Source organism: Nilaparvata lugens, chromosome 14 (assembly GCF_014356525.2).
Source record: "Nilaparvata lugens isolate BPH chromosome 14, ASM1435652v1, whole genome shotgun sequence".
NCBI lineage: Eukaryota > Metazoa > Arthropoda > Insecta > Hemiptera > Delphacidae > Nilaparvata > Nilaparvata lugens.
Window position 1 is genome coordinate 958,212 of NC_052517.1, and position 22,724 is coordinate 980,935.

Genomic DNA, 22,724 nt, shown 5'->3' on the forward strand with positions numbered 1-22,724 from the left:
TCTTCCTCACGCATAATTGTTTGAAAGCTCTATTCGTCTCAAGATACTCCGCTCTGATTGTTTCCGAGTTTGTTCTCCTGAATACCTTCAATAAACGAAACGATTCTCTTCTTTTTCTTTCACATTCAGAGTCATACCATAACTGTCTCCCTTCACACCTTGAGTGGCCATCTGATTGATCAACAGAAGCAAATTCTTGAATTATTGAGAGCAGGAATTTCAGATCACCCTCAGAATTATTCCACTGCAGACGTCTATTAATTCTTGAAGCTAGCACTTGCTGATACTTGAACTTATCATTTGGCCTCCACTTAAGCTTTCTGCGGATAGGTACTGGGCAGATATCTGATGTTCTGGTCGCCCCTGGCAGGAGGATTGTTGTGAGAATCGGCAGGTGATCGGAGAATATTTCTGGAAGCACCTCAAATGATTTGACAAGTGGGAGAGCATCTACTGAAACAGCGCATATGTCGATCACAGATGAGCCCTGAGGTCCAATATATGTGAACTCACCATCAGCGTCCTCACTTGTACGACCATTCAAAATTACAAGGCCAAAATCATCAAACATGGTTAATAATTCTCTTCCATGGGCGTTCATTGCTTGATCCTTTGATTTTCTATCACAATTCAATTGACAAGACAAGTTTGATAGCGCATCCTCTGGTATGACCTGTCCGTTACCAATCCTGCCATTCAAGTCACCAATCAATAAGAATTCAGTCTCGCCGCTATTCATCAACGAATCTCTAAGCCTTGTAAAGTCATCCAGCCATCCATTACAATTCAGGTAAGTAGGAACGATGTAACAACGCCGTGAGCAAAAACACAATTCTATGAGATTATAATCAGAGGTTGTTTTGAATTTGATGTATTCTTTACGTTTTTTATCTTTTCTAATGCCGTAAATTGTTCCTTCACTAGCACGACCGCGACTTGCTGTCCTTATCGCAGTAGTCCACATTAACTCATAATCACTGAACATCATCTTAAATCTCAAAAAAAGGTCTTCATTCTCGATAAATGTTTCAAATAGTAAAAACACATCATAGGTCTTAATGAATCGTATAAATTCAATATTATTCAATTTGTTCATGATTCCAGCTACATTATATGCCACAATACTCAGGGTTGAATCACCATTATTACTAATACTCTAGGCCTTGTTTTGTGTGTATTTGGATTGCAGTTGTTAATTATTATCGCCGGCGTTATCGGCTGAGGGACGAAAAAACTGTGTTATTCCAGACTTTTGGCTTGATTGCGATGAATTAACTTTCCGTGACTGCCTCTGTAGTGCATCTCCCTTCCTCTTTCTCTGGTTCGGCAACGATGGGTCGCCTATATTATCAGATTTCTCACCATCAGATTGCATATATTCACGTTTAACGTCCTCGTAGCTTACAATCTTCCCATCGATCTCCAAAGCATTCACTCTGACTTTAACATTGTGCTTATCTTTTAGTAGCTTTCGTGCCTCATTTAGTTCTCTGCGTTTCTCTCTCGTTTCCTTATCCAGGTCCCGAGCGACGAAAATTTTGGAATTCTTGAGCCTGCCGCAGTTGTCCAGAATACTGTATTTTTTAACTCCAGAGACCAACGACAACATAATAGGACGAACTTTAGAATTAGTTTTCACGCCTAGCCTTTTAACAAAGTTATATCATCTATTCTGAGTTCCACCTTTATTATTTCATTACATAAATCCCTGATTTTTTCCAAGGCCTGTTCTCGCGTCTCGTTTTCAGACTCTTTAACTCCGTAGAATATTAGATTATTTTCTCTTTTAATACTCTCAATGGCAGTGTTATGCTTTCTTAGTTCTCGTTTGAGCTCTTCGTTTTCTCTGCCCAGCTCTTTAATTCTCCTATTTTGCTCGGCTATGATTGATGAGAGATTGAGTGCACTTATCTCTTGCTTGATAATTTTCTCTGTACTGGCATTGATATCTTCTTTAAATTTCTCAAACATAGCTGTCAAAGCATCCATATCAGCTACAGCCATTTTAACTGAAATGGTATTGTGGGGATTTTAGCTAAGCAATATTGTACTGCAATCCAGCGAAAGATTTCTTTCATCAAATCCCAGTCTCATTTATCAAGAACTGTGTTTTTGTTTAGTTGAAAATGGATTTACTTTGCGATAGTTTCTTAAACAGATAGAACGGGATGTAAAGTTGAAAGAATTGTCGAAAAGCGTTCATAAGCAGCTATATTGAGAATTACTGATAAGAATGGAAATACGAAGCAAGAGAGAGCCGACAAAGTTGACGAAAAAGAATCAACAGACTGTCACTACTGCGGGCTACGAAACTCGAGAGAAACAGTACATGAATTCAAGGAGATAAGAAGACCAGCGATAAGCCGGCTGGCGAATAAAATAAAACAGTTCAGAAATTTAACCTTAAATAATTTTAAACTCGCATTTTATACTCCTATTTACCACTTTTAAAAAAATCCAGTCTATTCATCCGACAGACGAGCTCCAGCTTTACACGACGCACTATTCAAATTCACGAAAACACTTAGAAAAACCACTAAAAATCAAAAGAAACACAGAGCGTCGTCTACTATTAGTATTAAATGAAAAAGACTAAGAAATTGTCAAAAATCACAGATTTATTGATACTTAGAAAGACCGGTTTCGGTTATTACACCATTGTCAATCTATATATATATATAAAAGCGAAATGGCACTCACTCACTCACTGACTGACTGACTGACTCACTCACTCACTCGCATAACTAAAAATCTACCGGACCAAAAACGTTCAAATTTGGTAGGTATGTTCAGTTGGCCCTTTAGAGACGCACTAAGAAATCTTTTGGCAATATTTTAACTCTAAGGGTGGTTTTTAAGGGTTAAAGTTCGTCTTTTAGCATGTATATTCTTCTTCTCCCAGTCTCTTAATTATAATAGAAATGTCCATACCATATGTTAATATAGAACTATAATCTAGAGAGAATACCTCTTCGAAACAGTTGTTAACTGGTAACTAAATTAATAATTTTGTCAGGTTGGCATTAAGTTGAGTTGACTTTGTTAGGTTGGCACCAAGTTGAAGATTGAAATGCATTTATTATCGCGGAAAAATTGTTGGGCACTGCTACTTCAATCGGAGCTATTCCTGGGAATATTATATTACTAGCCGTCAGGCTCGCTTCGCTCGCCATATCCGTGTAGTCTGGACCCTCGACTGGATCTTCCTATCATATGATAAAAATGCTCAAATGAAAAATGCAGGCGAGCTGCTGATCTCATTCTTGGATGATCCAGTCGGGGGACCAGGGGGCGGAGCCCCCTGGCTAGACGGATACGGCGAGCGAAGCGAGCCTGACGGCTAGTCTCTGATAAACGTTTATCAATTTTATCAGAGATTGAAAATGGTGTATTAACCGAAACCGGTCTTTCTAAGTATCAATAAATCTGTGATTTTTTGACAATTTCTTAGTCTTTTTCATTCAATATGAATAATTACCATAATATCAACTTCTCAACTACAAAAAAAAGTTTATTATTAGTGTGTTGTTGGGAGTGTAAGGTTAGACACACACCAGTTAGTTAAGACAAGACAAGACACGTTTAGTCACAATACTTCACATAGTTGCTTATGAAGACATGTCTAATTGCAATGACTGATCAGTGTGTGTTTCGTCATAAGCAGCTATATGAAGTATTGTGACTAATCGTGACTAGTCTTGTCTTGACTAACTGGTCTGTGCCCACCCTAATAACCTGGCTGGCTCAGGTCTGGTGTCAGAGTATTCAAGTCACAAATGAATTAATTAACCAGTCGTCTCTAATCTCCGCGACCTCACGACTGTGGGACTGAGTCGAGCGTCGACTCGACATGTTGGTCGAACCTCGACTTGAGCTGCTTAGTACCGTGCATTTTTAATGAAAGTGAGGTTATGTTTTATGAAAGTGATGTTTCATCATTTTAGGTAAGACAATACGAATTAGATAATACAATATATTCATAATAATTATTATAGAATTCGTTACATGCGCAGAAGTGACGAATTGGATCTCATATTTTTAAAAATGTGAGGTTGAAATGGAGTAGCATGGAACTGAAGTAATGACAATGAGCAAGAAAGTCGTAAGGTCGAGAGACTGGAGTCGTACGATTTGAGTCGAGGTAGTGTGAGTTGACCCTAAGGCTCAACTGACACTTAGGCGACTCAGGTGGAGAAGAGACTGGACTCTAGTAGAGAGCATGTGTTTTGAAATGGTGACGTCGCGGAGACTAGAATCGACTGGTCTGAGTGTCACCATTTCGAAACACATGCTCTCCACTAGAGTCCAGTCTCTTCTCCACCTGAGTCGCCTAAGTGTCAGTTGATCCTAAAGGTGCGCACAGACATACGCGCCGCGAACATGAGCAATTCACTTTTGTTCAATCCTACTTCTCTCTCTTTCTATTTCGCCTTTCCCACCCGATCCTTTTTGGTAGAGAGTTAGTGGGGAGGATATTTTAATATTCTTTCCGAAGAATGGACATTGATAGGTCCAAAGCTCCGCCAATTTATGTACATGCATAACAATATAATTATCTATAGTATTATATTACAAATTACTTTTTCATATCATATACTTTCAATAATATTTTCTTAGTCTATATTATGTAAACTCGTCTATAATTTTGCTGTATTGTAAGCTATTGTATATAAGTGTATAAGCCAGTATATATTGTAATCTACATAAAAATAAAGTACTCAATCAATCAATCCTGGCATTACGAAATTTGCGATAAGAGTGAAGAACAATGGTACAATTGTATTTCGCTATTCTACGATTCAGTGCACGACTGAACGTTCTACTGTATGGTTATACGCCATGTCGGCTCCGTGAGCTAGCTCGAGACCCGTGCTGTCTCTATTCTTCTTCAACGAGACCTTGCCGTCTACGTGGAGACCCTCGCCGTCTCAAACGTCCACCGCTGGCAACGTTATTCGTGCCCTGAAAATCCCTTGCTGGACAACAAAGTAAGTGCCAAATTCCCTTCCCTTCACCTACTATTTTTCTAACAAACTTGTCACCGAAATCTTTAGGTTATTTACAGTCTTCAATATTTAACAACTTTTAATCAGCTGACTATATCTGTATTTTTACAGAAACGGTAAGATACAGATATAAAAAGCTTAGCATCAGCTGATTGAAAGTGAATTGCTCATGTTCGCGGCGCGTATATCTGTACGCACCTTAAGATATAGATTACACCTGAGGTAGTATAAGCATAGAGAAACAATAGCATAAATAGATATGTCATGGTATAGGGCGTTCATGTCGCAACTTTTACTGTTATCTCAAGCTGATAGTCCACTTAGTTCTTTCCCGTGAAGCAGGGTTACTGTATGCAGTAAATCAAGAAAATGTTAGAAGTGAGAGGCAGAGTACTTTAAAAACATGTAACGTTTTCAATTAGATAAAACAAAACATTTTGAAAATAACACTAACCTGGAAGCAGCGCCTCCATGCAACACATTCTTGATGAATATTCCGAGATCGGTGGTGGGGGAAGAGTTACCCCCTCCACCACTAGTCTTGCCCTTGACACTGACTCCCAGGCCGGCCTTCTCCGTGTCATGAACTGGGATGTACAGCGTCACTATCTCCTTCTGCTTCCACAGGTTAGAATGAGAGTCGTTGGTCGAGTCATCCTAGAAAACAATCGAAAACCGTTCAAAATATTCTTAAAATATGGTTGAAACAACATTATTAAACCCTTTTCATTAATATAGTTACTATTATCATGGAGAGAAAAAAAAGCTGGAGTAGATATCCCATTGTATAGGTGGTTCATGTTCCAAATTTCTTCTCAGATTACTGTCTATTATTAGTACTATTAGTTCTGTGAACAGTAGACCTCACGCAGTATTCTCATCCCCAAGTACCTGATTGAAACTACAGACCTTATTTTCAACTTCACACACTCAAAGCAAGAGGCCAGATACACAACTATTCAACTAGAGGGCTAGACAACATTGACTTTCCCTACTCTAGATTGGCTAAGCTGCACACTTGCTACCCAATGCGCGCATTAAAAATCTACGATAGACTTCCACTGCATGTGCGGGAGCTGGAGGTGAGAGAGAGTGTTCAAGAAAGTGTTCCGAGAGAAGCTAATTAACCTCCCTCTCTATTCTTTGAGTGAGGAGGAGATTGTATGTTTTGTCAGTCCCTTCGATCGGCCATCTTGAGATTGGTGTACATATTTGAACTTTTGTGTTTTTATTAATCGACAATGTCTATCCGGTATATACACTGGTCACAGACAGAAGAAAAATCGAATTGAATTATGGTAATACAGCAATAGACTGGCTTCTCCACACATCTGTGTAATCACTTGTCAGCTGATTTATGATGAATAATTCAATAGTCTGATTTTTACTCTAATATTGGCGTATGAAGGAGGCTCCTTTTTCCTTTCATATTATCCTTGGAATGCAAAATTTCCAAAAAACTTGTATATACGTCGACGCGCAATTAAAAAAGGAACATACCTGTCAAATTTCATGAAATTCTATTACCGCGTTTCGCCCTTAATGCGCAACATATAAACATTTAAACATTAAGAAAAATGCCAAACCGTCGACTTGAATCTTAGACCTCACTTCGCTCGGTCACTAATAATAGACTTTCTTGTGTAGTTGAGAAGTTGATATTGTGGTAATTATTCATATTGAATGAAAAAGACTAAGAAATTGTCGACAAAACACAGATTTATTGATACTTAGAAAGACCGGTTTCGATTATTACACCATTGTCAATCTCTGATAAACGTTTATCAATTTATCAAACTTTTATCAGAGATTGACAATGGTGCAATAACCGAAACCGGTCTTTCTAAGTATCAATAAATCTGTGTTTTTTCGACAATTTCTTAGTCTTTTTCATTTAATATGAATAATTACCACAATATCAACTTCTCAACTACACAAAAAAGTCTATTATTAGTGTGTTGTTGGGAGTGTAAGGTGAGGCACACACCAGTTAGTAAAGACAAGACAAGACACGTTTAGTCACAATACTTCACATAGTTTCTTATGTAGACATGTCTAATTGCAATGACTAATCAGTGTGTGTTGCTTCATAAGCAACTATGTCAAGTATTGTGACTAAACGTGTCTTGCCTTGACTAAATGGTGTGTGTCTACAGTGAGGTCCACGTTATAATGACAGTATTTGATCAACTTTGGTTTTGCTATCCTTGTCTATCATCCAACAAAGCCGGTGGTACTATCCTTTTCTAGGTCCACAACGATGCCAATTATGTTTTTGACAGGGTAGAAATATAATTAATTAATGCAGAGAATCGGCATCGCTATTCTTTTATCTTTATCCACTGCTATTATAACGTGGACCTCACTATAGTCAAACACGTTCCGCCATTTTTGATATCCACCTTTGTACGTTCCAACAATCGGGCCAATCGCAAGCAAGCACTGATAAGCCACGCCTCTAAGCTCCATCTACTCGAATCTCATTGACTAGTTCTCAAATCTGCCACCAGATGACACCAGCTACTGGGTTAATATTTTTGTTACCCGCTTACTTAATAACGTGAATCTTTCAGTCGTCTGATGAATTTATGAATGAATTATTAATTAATTAATCAATGAATGAATCACCTGATTGGAGGAGTGACTGCTACTATTTTTACTATCATTGACTCGTTTACTATGAACTGAACCACCGCTGCTATTCGAATCCTGTCAACAAAAATACAAACATCTCAAAACAAACCTACAATTTCAATAAATAATCCACAAATAAATAGTAATTTTAATTACTAAACTAACAGGTAACCTGTACTTCGCAAGGGTCTGATTAAAACCTTGACAACCTGAAAACTTGACCAACTGAAATCTTAAAGAATTTAGAATAGGCCTATAACCATCCTCGGTGAATTAAGAATGTATATGCAAAATGTGAAGTTAATGAGTTGAGTAGTTGAGACGTGATGATGCGTCATTCGTGAATTTCCTATCCCCTACGTGTATAAGCCAGTTCTTTCCTTTATTATAGTATAGATTATAGATGACAAAGCTATTAAAACAGTATTTGAATATTGGCATTAAGAATCACCTGCCACGCACGAACAAAGGGTGATTTATATTTGAACAAAGATTATTGTCAAGGTTTTTGTGGCGTTCAGACTTGTATTAGTGATTTAGGTGGCATCCGAACTAACCTGATTTGAGTGATTGGCAGATTTGTTTGACTTGACCTCAACTGGTCTCTGCTGATGTTTGCTCGGATTTTGACCGACCTCCTGCAAAAAAAAAGAATTATTTTTTATTTGTCAATAAAATATATTTTGCAATGATAAAGTGATCAGTATTCATAAGAATTTAGATTTTACTAATTAATTATAGACCTATCAATAATGCTACATTATTAAAAACCGATCTGACAACATTGCAGAGGTAGAAGAGGGAAGCGCTATCTGCTTTGTGGAATGATAGACAAGAATAGCAACTCCAATGTTGATCAAATACTGTCATTATAACGTGTACTTAACTATAGCAATTATTGTTTGACATATAGACAGGATACAAACAGGATAGAACTATCTGCTTTGTTGAATGATAGACAAGGATAGCAACACCAATGTTGATAGAATACTGCCATTATAACGTGGACCTCACTATAGAACATGAACAACCACAACATGATACAGTATCAACACAATATGATACAGTATCATCTCAACTTGATACACAACACCATAATTTGATACAAAACAGGATAGCGCTATCTGCTTTGTGGAATGATAGACAAGGATAGCAACATCAATGTTAAGCAAATACTGCCATTATAACGTTGACCTCATTCTACTAACTTATCTATCACATTGTGTACTAATACTTTACATGAGCAAAAACACAACAGGTTTATGCCCAAAACTGTCCCATCTCCATAATCAAAAACTAGAATACAATATGATACTTTCATTTATAAAAAAACAAATTCACACTCTTCAAAGCTCAGAAAAACGAGCAAATTTTGAATTAAATAGATATTATTAGAGTCTAGAATTATCTAAGGCTCAACTGACACTTAGGCGACTGAGGTGGAGAAGAGACTGGACTCTAGTGGAGAGCATGTGTTTCCAAATGGTGACGTCGCGGAGACTAGAATCGACTGGTCTGAGTGTCACCATTTGGAAGCACATGCTCTCCACTAGAGTCCAGTCTCTTCTCCACCTCAGTCGCCTAAGTGTCAGTTGAGCCTATGTCTGGAACAGCAATTATTCAAAAAGTTAAAATTTTGAATGAGACCAGAAAATTTTGAGCCAAAACTTCACGCACTTTACAGAAAACTATAAACTGCGATTGTGGCAAGTTTTATGATCATCATAAAACTTCTTACAGATGGGATTAAATAGAGAATGCATTGATTCAAATGCTAATTAATATATAATTATTATTTAACGAAAATCCCAAATAAATGCTGCAAATCACCCCGAAGACCTCTGCTACTGCAGACATTGACAACAGGGTTAACAGCTAGATGGAAATTCGATGAGAACTACTATCCAAAAATTAGTTGCCAGCCCGGGAATCGAACCCGGTAAGCTTTAATAGGCTATAATATAGGTGTATAATAATATTGTAGAAAATATCTCACCATACTACTACTGTTGGTGTTAGTGGTATCCTTCTCGTTGGGGTCGTGCCTGGACACTGTGATAAGGCAAGTGGCATTGGCTGGCACCTGTCTCAGCAAAGCGACGGCTTCAGCCTGTGTCTTCCCGGTCAGCTGACAGCCGTCGACCGCCAGCAGACGGTCGCCCGGCCGCAGACGTCCGTCTTCAACCGCCGCACCCTGTAGAAACAATACACAATCAGCAAAAACGGACCAGAAATACAACTGAAGAGATTGGAATAACGGAAATATAGTGAGCGAAACAAACTTATATAAAGGTGCGTACAGATATATGCGCCGTGAACATGAGTAATTCACTTTTAATCAGCTGATGCCAAAGCTTTTTATATCTGTATCTTACCGTTTCTGTAAAAATACAGATATAGAGTCAGCTGATTAAAAGTGAATTGCTCATGTTCGCGGCGCGTATATCTGTACGCACCTTAAGGCTTGCCAATAAGGCCTGCCGCAGAATAGACCCACGCTAATCCACGCCACTCCAGCCCACGCCGTGGGATGTTTTGTAAACCATTGCTATGGAATTATTCAATATCAGGGACCGAGCTTCGCTCTGGAGTACAAAAGCATAAAACAATTATTACAAGAGAAGAAATTATAATAACATTCATACAGAAATGTTCTATCTAATCATAGTAAATTAAGATTAATTCCCAGAGGAATGCAAAAATTTCCCTCACGAAGGCCCAGTTGCACAAAAGCCAGTTAAATTTTAATCCTGATTAACTTCACGTGAACCAAATCAGAGAAGACCATTTGAGAAAGACGGATCTACTGGAAAATTAATCAGGATTGAAAATAACCCCACTTCCTTGCAACCGGCACTAAAGTACCTGATTGAATGATTACAAAAGTTCAACAGCTGAGTCATAATTTTGACACAGTCCCACACACATGAACTCGCTCACTCACTTCCATCGCCAACAGACGACGAAATAATATTATTAACAGCTGTTTTTCCAAGGATGAATAATAATTATCCTTTTAATGTCCTTCAGCTAGTTTTCCCAGGGATGAGACCTAGTGCAATCGAATCTTTATATTATAAACCAACTATGTTCTGAATTTCGTGAGAATCGTTTGAGCCGTTTTTTCGAGATCCGGTGAAATACAAACATATAAACAACTAAACATCCAAACAACTAAACATCCAAACATAAATAAACAGAAGTTGCTCGTTTAATAGTATTATTCATAATCAATGAGCTGACAAGTGGATTATTCATTGCATGTATTACACAGATGTCTGGAGAAGCCTAGCAATGGTTTACAAAACATCCCACGTCGTGGGTTGCTTTTCGTGGGTCTACTTTGCGGCGGGCCTTACGGTAGGACATGCATGATACACATGTCGACATACATTGTTGTGTCATCACAGCTAAAGTATTCTAGTGGATTATTTATGTACAGTGAGGTCCACGTTATGATGGAAGTGGAGAAAGATAGCAGAACAACGTTGCCGATCCTCTGTCTTTCAATGCCTTCTATAGACGGTAGCTGATACAGGTTTATTGATGTAATATTTTGTTTACAGTCTTCGGGGTGTTCTACAGTATTTAGTTGTGATTTTCGTTTGATAATTATTATCCTGTTATATTAAGCGAGCAATTTCTGTATTTATATATCTGGTTATTTATGTTCAACGGATCTCGAAAACGGCTCTAACAATTTTCACGAAATTTGGAACATAGTAGGTTTATGATATGAAAATTCATTTGCACTAGGTCTCATCCTTGGGAAAACTCGCTTAACGACATTAAAAGGATAATCCATCCTTGGCTGAAACAGATGAGACTTTTGTCGTCTGTGGATAGTAAAAAGTGAGCGAGTGATTCTGTGGAAAATCAAAATATCGCATCCCCGAAATTCATAAGCTGACGTACAGCCAGCTGTAAAATATAAACACGATCATTTTAGAGGATTGTGTTCTGTTTATCAATAAATAAATAAATAACGAGCGAAGCTTGGTGGCCCGATGTAAATATTATTAAGAAGACTTCGAGGTTATTTAAAGCATTAAGTTGGGATATTTGTTTTAAGTCTTCGGGGTGATTTACAGTATTTAATTGGGATTTTCGTTTGATAATTATTATTTGTAAATTAAGTAAGAGAACGTACCTTGGGCAGTATATTCTTGATGTAGATAGGACAGTTGCCTCCAGCCGGGTTATCCCGTGTCGTAATACTAAATCCGAGTCCGTGCACTCCTTTCACCAACTGCACCTCGATTTTGCGCCCTATCCGCCTTGTGTTGCCCGTCTGCAGAGCACCAACCATTCCCACAACCGGCTGCTTCCGAACCTAACAACACAGTATCAATATTAAAATCACAGTAACAAATTCAATTCATTCACCAAAATACATGAAATGCATCTACAAATATTTTAAGAAACCTATCTAAACAACCCAACATGTAATATCTAGATCAAAATAAAATAGTTATTTGTGCAACTAGTGCGCAAAGTGACAGTTTGTTGCACCGAAAAACGGAATGATGGTTTGTTGAGTGCAGCAAACGAACTTTGCGCACGTATTTCACATTAAATTTTTCCTACTGTTACCATTGAATATGAAAAGTGGGTAATTATGGATAAAATGATGGCTGAAATCCATCAAATGTTTTTTTGTGTAATTTTATTATTAATAAAAACCTTGATTTATTTAAAATTGTTTAATAATAATTAAATTATAATGATCAGTAATTCAATTGACAATTTATCTGACTGCTTGAAGGGGGTTTATCTTATGTAAGCATTGAAATGACTATAATCAAATCAAGGCACATAATGGCAAGGCGACGCTGTTCTCCACTGCCATTATAACGTGGGCCTCACTATGAGTGTTACCAACTTAATTTTGATTTTCCTGCTCTGGTTCTCCATATAACCTACTAACTATTTTGCGTTGTCATGCTGCAAATCTGGAGTACGCAAAGTAATACTTTGCGCACTAGAGCGGAAAAGTGATTCTTTGCGGCCTGCAATCAGTGCAGAAATGGTCACTTTTCAAGGTATCTGTAGGAAAAAGTATATTTCCGAATTAGAAAAGAAATGTATCCATAGAGATGTAAGACTATCTCGATGTAGTTTGATATACAACACAAGATAAATTAAATTTTCCTAAGCCTGGTTTTCACTGGTAGAGTTAGTGGTCGAGTAACTGGCATACTAACTCTACTCTACTTACTTGGTCGACTAACTGTTTTCATTGCAATTGAGAATAGTAGGTAAAGTGTGTTGTCTAGTGGAACAGAACTACCTTAGAATGTCAATACTTTTTAATAAATTAACACTTGAACACTTTAATAAATAGTTAATTTTTAATAAATAACAATACTTGTTGAACTTGATAGCCTACTGCACGACTCTACTCTACTAGCTGGAGACTGTTTTCATTAGCATAGTAGTGGTAGAGTAGAGTGAGAAGCGGTGGTGGGGGAAGGCAAGTGGTAGAGTACTATCCCACTCTACTCTACTAAAAACTAGTACTCTACCATGAACGTTTTCATTGGGAGGAGTTCACAAGATAGTTAGTACTTGCCCAGGGAACTCTACCACTAAGGCTCAACTGACACTTAGGCGACTCAGGTGGAGACTCGACTGGACTCTAGTGGAGAGCATGTGTTTGAAATGGTGACGTCGCGGAGACTAGAATCGACTGGTCTGAGTGTCACCATTTGGAAACACATGCTCTCCACTAGAGTCCAGTCGAGTCTCCACCTCAGTCGCCTAAGTGTCAGTTCAGCCTAACTCTACTATTGAAAACCAGGCTTCAACGTGGCCACTTACGACAGAACAAGTGTGTGTACACACACATGACGTCATACATTGTTAAGTCAACACATCGAAAAGCTTCGAACAAACTGTTTCGAGGTTGGGTTTTTGCATCTACAATTTTTTATTGTTAATTTTTTCTTCGCTGCTTTATTTGAGGTAGAATTATTTATGTATCATTAAAATTTGTAATTTTCCAGGGGTTGATTTATTGTTTTCGCCACACTGCACAGAAACCAGCTGTTTTCCAGTCCCTACGTAGATCTGAAACACATTGTTTGCAAACGACTCTCGTCTGACGTCAGGCCTAGGCCGGAAAGAGTACCCTTTCCGGCCGCTAACATGGAACTAAGAAAGGTGAGACTGCTATTCCAACTTTTTTGAAAATGTGGTTGGACAACTGTGCCATATGGTGCATTGTGTTCAGGAGGGTGAGATCGGAAATGTCCACCCCACTTTGAGTACCCTAGGACGTCTGGTTCTTGAGATATGAGACATCAAAGTTTCCCCTCCCCTCATAAAATATTCTTATTCAATTTATTATTCTTATATAGCTGATGCCAAAATGTTAGGCGGCTTCGTGGGTCACATGGTGTAGCCTACTCACAGCTGATGCAATTCATCTATTTAATAATAATAATAATAATAATAATAATAATTTATTTGCCAAAAACAAAATTGCATTATAAAACTTACTATAATTTAAATTATACAATACAATTCAAATAATTTAAGTTTTTTACAATAGGAACAAAAGCTGAGAGTTCAAAAGCTGAAAATTAACTATTACATTCGTGGAGACAAATACAGAATAAAAAATATAATAAGAATTTCGGTTTTAAGACAGAGTACAATTGATGAATTTTCAGTGATTTTACATAATTGTGGTTGTTATACATATATATATATTTGGTTATTAGAATTTATACTTTGGGTAATGAGAAGTAAATGTGCTGTTTAGTCCAGTGATTTATTTCGTTTAAAAGAGTTTTTGTGATTTTATTACTGATGAATTTGAAAGGAATTTTATTAGAAAGTAGATTATAGTAGTATGTGAACTGGTGTCTACATACAGATAGTTTTATTAGATTGGCATTAAATGCATTTGTAGTTGCTGGACGGGTAAGGTAAGGCGTTCTTCTGGACTCAACATGTTGGAAATTTTTATTAAGGTATTAGGTTTTTTTTATAGCTCTAACAACATACGTTTGTCTAAGTGTCGGTACATCAAGGTCAACAGATAATTGTCTACTAGGGTATAGTCTTGGTTTACCTAAGGCTGCTCTAATCAAATGTTTTTGTAAAGTAAAAATTGTATTGATTTAATTTTATTTATTGTCTCTTTTGATTTAAAAATCAGCTGTTGGAACGCACAAGAGACCCACGAAACCGCCTAAATTTTTGGCGTCAGCTATACCTGTAGTGTGGCGAAAAATATCGTACGCGACTCTCTTAGAAAGGTGTTTACGGTATTCGGATAACATGTTCCCGGGCTCGGCAAGCCTCGCCTGGGAAACTAATACCGTAAACACTAACTTTCTGTGCTTGTAGCGTAATATACTATTCTTTGATGTGAGAAGCTGCTGTCAATCAGCTGTTTTCCGTTGGAAGCATTTAACGTGTTTTTGCTCGAAGACATGTCCATTCACACAAATGATACAGTATCAATACAAAATGATACAGTACCAACACAATATGATACAGTATCAATACAAAATGATACAGTATCAATACAAAATGATACAGTATCAATACAAAATGATACAGTATCAATACGAAATGATACAGTATCAATACAAAATGATGCAGTACCAACACAAATGATACAGTATCAATACAAAATGATACAGTATCAATACGAAATGATACAGTATCAATACAAAATGATGCAGTACCAACACAAATGATACAGTATCAATACAAAATGATGCAGTACCAACACAAATGATACAGTATCAATACAAAATGATACAGTACCAACACAATATGATACAGTATGCCCGTTCACACATGCTCGACACCCTTCTCATGTCGTTTGTAGCCGGCCTAATTCCACATTAACAAATCTAGATAACAACAAATTTTGATACAAAAGTTACAATAAGTTTCTTACCTGTTGTATTCCATTATTCTCCTTCATTCCTTTCATACTCAGCTTCTCTTTCACCGTCCCATTCTCTCCAATCTGGTTCTCCTTGTTTCCTCCTTCTCTACCACTTCCTCCTCCCATTCGACCATTAGGAGGCGGTGGCTTAGGGTAGACGGGTGGCGGGGGTTGTTTCTTTCCTCCTGCTTCACCTCCTCCTCTACCGTCTGTTCGCTCTCTTCCTCCTTCCATTCTTTCTCCTCCTCTTCCATCAATTCTCTCTCTTCCTCCACCACCTCCTTCCATTCTTTCTCCTCCTCTTCCATCTATTCTCTCTCTTCCTCCACCTCCTCCTTCCATTCTTTCTCCTCCTCTTCCATCTATTCTCTCTCTACCTCCTCCTTCTATCCGTTCTCTCTCTCCTCCTCCAGGTTTGACAACACGCAGACGTAGTTCAGAAGAGCGGAGAGATTCCCTGAAAATGTCCTGGACTCTGAAATGAAAAAAAAAATTAAAAAATTATTACATTCCTTAATCACAACATGAAATTTAGTTTAAACTATCACTGTGCAAACGGCCCTAAACAGCTGGAGTCAGAAAATTGGCTCACAAAACGGGGTGTAGTCGCAGTTTTTATGATAATCTTTATTTTGAATGAAAAATACTAAGAAATTGTCTTTTTCATTCAATATGAATAATTACCACAATATCAACTTCTCAACTACACAAAAAAAATCTTTATTTTATCATTTCTTTAGCTGGAAACGTTTTTCCTTGGCGAAATGAAACATTTCTAAATAATTCAAAATAGCTGAAACTTTACACTATTTTCTCTTTATTTTATTTTGTGTTCCATTTTCTAGTTTTTCGAAATTTAATTTAAACGTGGACTGTGACTACGCCCCGTTTCGGAAAGCCAATTTTATGACACCAGCTGTTTAGAGTCTAGAACTTAGATAAATCCCGGCCCCTAGTATTGTTTAATATTGATTTTTTATCAAGTATTTCATCGGTATAAATTCAAAATTTCTGGTTTCCAAGTTTTGGACAGAGAATTCAACTTTAAAGTGATATGTAGCCTATAAGTTTTGGACAGAGAATTCAACTTTAAAGTGATATGTAGCCTATAAGTTTTGGTAAAGTTCTTCTTCTCTAAGTGCCTATCCGTTCCGGATGTTGGCTATCAGCATAGCTATCTTGATTTTGTTGGTTGCGATTCGGAAGAGTTCTACTGATGTTTTACCGAACCACTTCCTCAGATTTGCCAACCAAGATATTATTCTTCGACCCGGTTTTCTCTTGCTGTTCGTCTTGCCTTGAAGGATCTCTTGGGGTAGTCCGTACCTTTTGTGCTCCTCATAGCTGTTTTAGGGCCGTTTGCACAGTATAGATTGCTAAACTCGATTAAGTTAATCGAGTTTAAGTTAATCTGAAAGTTTAAACTTGAATCGGTTTTCTCAGTGCATTTACTAATCCAGATTAAGTTAAACTAGTTTAGCGTTAAGTTGGTAATAGAATGTCATCGTTTATATCAGGAAGGCTGATTTTTGCAGGAAATTTGCTATTTGTTTACAAACCATCAGTAATTTGAGGTTATGTAGCTACTATTTTAGTATTTTCTTGTTCTTTTTCAAAATTCACAGAGCTGTAAGCTGTACGGTTATAAAAGTGAAAAGCGATCAAGGAATTCTTTAAAAACTTATGTTTAGTTGGCACCAGAAAATATATTTTAGAATGTAAGATAAAAAAGTTATTTTGTTACGCTTGAATCTACTATGGTCTTCCTCGTTTATTAGAAATCTCTTGGAAGCAATATATCTCAGTTACCGTATGTGTTATTAAAAACATGTTTTCTAATCGAAGATCACTGTTAAAAATTGTCTTAATTTCTATCAAGTGGTTTATTCAATCAAAATACCTAATTGGCAGTTGCTGTACTCAAGCAAAACCGTTAAAAAATTCTCTATTCCCAGAAATTTAAATTATTTGTTTTTTGACCAATTTTTCTCAGTTTCAAAATTTCTTTGCAGTCATCTTTATCAACCGCATTAAAAACTTCCATCAATTCCTCCATTAAAATTATTATTAAATTCAAATAATGATTCACTATAACCTAAATTAATAATAATTATCGTCTACAGAAGCGTTAAAAACAACCGTAGAAAAATAATTTACTACCAGCTATTTCCCCATCAAATCTTTACAGAATCTTGACATCTTATGTCAAGTTAATCCAAATTATTTGGTTTAAACCTCCTGCTTTGGAGGTTTAAACTTTCCCAGAGTTTAAACTCAATACAGAGTTTAAACTGATACTGTGCAAACGGAATTTTAGTTTAAACCAAGAAAAATCCAGATTTGGTTTAAGCTTTAGTAAACTTACACTGTGTAAACGGCCCTAAGAGTTTAGAACTTCGATAAAACCCGACTCTTAGTATTGTTTATATTGATTTTTTTATCAAGTATTTCATCGGTATAAATTCAACATTTCTGGTTTTCAAGTTTTGGACAGAAAATTCAACTTGAAAGTGAAATGTAGCCTATAAGTTTTGGGAAAATTCTTCTTTCTCGGACATGTTATGTCCGAGGTATTGGAGTTTCCGGCATTTTATGGTGTTTATCAACTCTGCTCCCTTCTCATGCGCTGCAGTACTTCTGCGTTTGTCACTTTTTGTGTCCAAGATATCCTTAAAATTGATTTAAGGATTTGGTAAAGTTACTGGTTATAACATTTGAGAGAAGAGACAGTTGCTATCTCCCAGGCTCCAGTCCTATCGACTAGTCTACACAATCGATGTTGCAATATCGACAATTCTACACAATCGATATTAGAGTATGGACTACTCACACATGGAACGGCTGGTCGATAAGTGAGCGTCCGTTGATCTGTGTGATGCGGTCTCCCCGCTTGAGGCGGCCATCTCTGTCCACCCTGCCCCCCTCTTCCACCGCCTGCACCACCAGGCCACCACCACCCCCCACCACATCGGGCACCACGTGGATGCCCAGTGCACCGCTCTCTGTCGACAGGCAGATCAGCTCCCATCTAAAACAACACCAAACATCAATTCATCATTTACTCTGAAAACGAAACATCTATTCATGATTAACTCTCTCTCCAACAGCAATGTAGAATATAAAATATTGCACAACAAAAAACATATCAAAATTATGTTATCCACAGATTTATCACTTTGGTGTAAGGGTGAGCATTCCTGACCGGCAATTAGGAGGTACTGGGTTCGATTCCCGGGCTGACAAATAATTTTTTCCTACAGTTACCTTGAAAAGTGACCATTCCTGCACTGATTACAGAACGCAAAGAATCACTTTTCCGCTCTAGTGCGCAAAGTATTACTTTGGGTACTCTTAATAATACTTTGCGTATTATCTTACAGCCATCCCAATCAGCTGTTGACATGGTTGGCGTGTATTTTGAATGCGAATTTGTTCTATCTATATTTTTCTGATTTTCAAATGAATTAAAATGAGAACTCATTAAATTATACATTTTGAATATTATTAATTATTCATTATTTCAAATAATATTTTTCCATTCATAAATTGATTGGTTGAAGAATTATTTAGAAATTAAGATTTACTCATAATTATTCAATTTTCAAATTAATTGGATTAATTTAATTTGAATAAGTTATCGATTATTAATTTTCAATTGGATTATCAAGTTTAAAATAAATTAAAGCAGTTATTAATAACAAAATTATACAGACAAACATCTGATGAATTTCAGCCATCATTTTACCCATAATCAACCACTTCTCATATTCAATGGTAACTGTAGGAAAAATTTAATGTGAAATACGTGTGCAAAGTACCTCTGCTGCACTCAACAAACCATTCCGCCCTCGCCTACGGCTCGTGCGTAAACGTTTCTATCGGTGCAGCAAACTGTCACTTTGCGCACTAGTTGCACAAATAACTATTGTAAAGTAGCACTCATCGAATTTCCATCTAGCTGTTTACCCTGTTGTCAATTTTTGCAGTAGCAGAAGTCTTCGGGGTAAATTACAGCATTTAATTGGAATTTTCGTATTAATAATAACTAGTAGTTCTGTGAACAGTAGACCTCACGCAGTATTCTCATCCACAAGTACCTGATTGAAACTATAGACCTTATGGAAATACAGCAATAGACTGGCTTCTCCACACATCTGTGTAATCACTTGTCAGCTTATTTATGATGAATAATTCTATAGTCTGATTTTTACTCTAATATTGGCGTATGAAGGAGGCTCCTTTTCCCATTTATATTATCCTTGAAATGCAAAAACCTTGTGTATACGTCGACGCGCAATTAAAAAAGGAACATAGCCTACCTGTCAAATTTCATGAAAATCTATTAAGATTTTAAATTATTAATTATTAAAATTATTAAGAGAAATACCAAACCGTCGACTTGAATAGACTGGCTTCTCCACACATCTGTGTAATCACTTGTCAGCTGATTTATGATCAATAATTCTATAGTCTGATTTTTACTCTAATATTGGCGTATGAAGGAGGCTCCTTTTTCCTTTTATATTATCCTTGAAATGCAAAATTTCCAAAAACCTTATATATACGTCGACGCGCAATTAAAAAAGGAACATACCTGTCAAATTTCATGAAAATCTATTACCGCGTTTCGCCGTGAATGCGCAACATATAAACATTTAAACATTAAGAGAAATGTCAAACCGTCGACTTGAATCTTAGACCTCACTTCGCTCTATTAATTGTAAACTTGACAAACTGGAAACTCAACGTTCTGAAACCTTAAAGAACTGGAAATAGGTCTATAACCATCGTCGGTTACTTAAGAATGTATATGCAGAATGTGAAGTTAATGAGTTGAGTAGTTGAGACGTGATGATGCGTCATTCGTGAATTTCCTATCCCCTACCTGTATAAGCCAATTTATTTATTTATTCATCCACAATCGTCACACAGTACATCGAATTCCAGGTGATGAATGGAATGTTAGTATAGTGAGACTCCTGGCTCTTGTAAAGGACACAGGTATTGGCACAGTATACATACAGTATGGAAACTTGGCTAGTACCCTGACGCTAAAATCCGCCATCTTGTTAGAAAGCGCCGCATTGTAATAGTATTGATTGATTGAGTACTTTATTTATGTAGATTACAATATATACTGGCTTATACACTTATATACAATAGCTTACAATACAGCAACATTATAGATGAATTTACATAATATAGACTAAGAAAATAATTATTGAACTGTATATGATATGAGAAAAGCAATTTGTAATATAATAACTATAGATAATAATCATATTGTTATGCATCTACATAAATTGGCGGAGCTTTGGACATATCAATGTCCATTCTTCGGAAAGAATATTAAAAATATCCTCCCCATTAACTCTCTACCAAAAATTGATGGGAGGTTCGGATCTCTTTAATGACCCGGATCAATTGATCTCGTTCACTGCCGCGAGCCAATCAGAAGACCAGGATTGGAACTTCCCAAGGTCACGTGACGTGTCTAGTATTTGCGTCATGTAAAAAGCATTGGTTAGATAGGCGTTTGATTACAAGTTTCCATTCTGTACCTATTCTGTGGTATTGGTTTGCCTAACTAACATACTACTTGGCAACACAATAAGCTTCGGTTGACGTGTGGAGTTCTTTGAACCTTTGGATCCTTAAATCCGTCCCTTCAAACATAACATAACATAACATCATCTCATCTTGATGGACAACACCATAAGGCTCAACTCGAACTACTCCGACTCAAATCGTACGACTCCAGTCAAGGATATCAAGGACTCCAGTCAAGGATATCAAGGACTCCAGTCAAGGATATCAAGGACTCCAGTCAAGGATATCAAGGACTCCAGTCAAGGATATCAAGGACTCCAGTCTCGACCTTATGACTTTCTTGCTCATTGTCACTACTTCAGTTCCATGCTACTCCATTTTCTAACCTTACTTTATTGAAAAAATATAAGATAAAATTAGTCACTTACTAGCATGTAAGAAATTTTATAATAATTATTATGAATATAATATTGTCTTATCTAAAATGATAGAACATCACTTTCATTGAAAATGCACGGTATTACCATAGAGAAACAATAGCGTAAGTAGATATCCCATGGTATAGGGCGTTTATGTTGCAACTTTTACTCTTAACTCAAGCCGATTACTGTCGACTACTGTCTATTATTAGTGTGTTATTGGGAGTGTCAGAGTGTAAGAAGGGCACAGTATGAGAGACTACCAGCGTCACATAGCTTCACCAAAAACAACTACTAGGACTATCGGCTTCAGTTAACACTCACATTTGCAACATAGACACCCTATACACTGTCTATTATTAGTGTGTTGTTGGGAGTGTAAGAGTGTAAGAGGGCACAGTATGAGAGACTACCAGCGTCACATAGCTTCACCAAAAACAACTACTAGGACTATCGGCTTCAGTTAACACTCACATTTGCAACATAGACACCCTACACTGTCTATTATTAGTGTGTTGTGGGAGTGTAAGAGTGTAAGAAGGGCACAGTATGAGAGACTACCAGCGTCACATAGCTTCACCAAAAACAACTACTAGGACTATCGGCTTCAGTTAACACTCACATTTGCAACATAGACACCCTATACACTGTCTATTATTAGTGTGTTGTTGGGAGTGTAAGAGTGTAAGAAGGGCACAGTATGAGAGACTACCAGCGTCACATAGCTTCACCAAAAACAACTACTAGGACTATCGGCTTCAGTTAACACTCACATTTGCAACATAGACACCCTATACACTGTCTATTATTAGTGTGTTGTTGGGAGTGTAAGAGTGTAAGAAGGGCACAGTATGAGAGACTACCAGCGTCACATAGCTTCACCAAAAACAACTACTAGGACTATCGGCTTCAGTTAACACTCACATTTGCAACATAGACACCCTATACACTGTCTATTATTAGTGTGTTGTTGGGAGTGTAAGAAGGGCACAGTATGAGAGACTACCAGCGTCACATAGCTTCACCAAAAAAACTACTAGGACTATCGGCTTCAGTTAACACTCACATTTGCAACATAGACACCCTATACACTGTCTATTATTAGTGTGTTGTTGGAAGTGTAAGAAGGGCACAGTATGAGAGACTACCAGCGTCACATAGCTTCACCAAAAACAACTACTAGGACTATCGGCTTCAGTTAACACT

The 22,724-nt window shown here is 37.1% G+C and overlaps 1 protein-coding gene across 3 annotated transcripts in view; it reads right to left on the reverse strand.

Moving 5' to 3' along the window:
• LOC120348913 (partitioning defective 3 homolog) overlaps positions 1 to 22,724 on the reverse strand; it is a 114,713-nt gene that overhangs the window by 39,406 nt on the left and 52,583 nt on the right. For 2 of the 3 annotated variants that reach the window (XM_039440454.1, XM_039440453.1), the window contains exons 7-13: positions 18,380 to 18,577; positions 15,559 to 16,024; positions 11,791 to 11,973; positions 9,637 to 9,834; positions 8,198 to 8,278; positions 7,635 to 7,715; positions 5,461 to 5,663 (exon numbers count right to left, since the gene is read on the reverse strand). In XM_039440454.1, coding sequence (XP_039296388.1) covers positions 5,461 to 5,663; positions 7,635 to 7,715; positions 8,198 to 8,278; positions 9,637 to 9,834; positions 11,791 to 11,973; positions 15,559 to 16,024; positions 18,380 to 18,577 — 1,410 coding nt within the window. The remainder of the gene's footprint in view (positions 1 to 5,460; positions 5,664 to 7,634; positions 7,716 to 8,197; positions 8,279 to 9,636; positions 9,835 to 11,790; positions 11,974 to 15,558; positions 16,025 to 18,379; positions 18,578 to 22,724) is intronic. The other variant, XM_039440455.1, reaches the window with a different exon arrangement.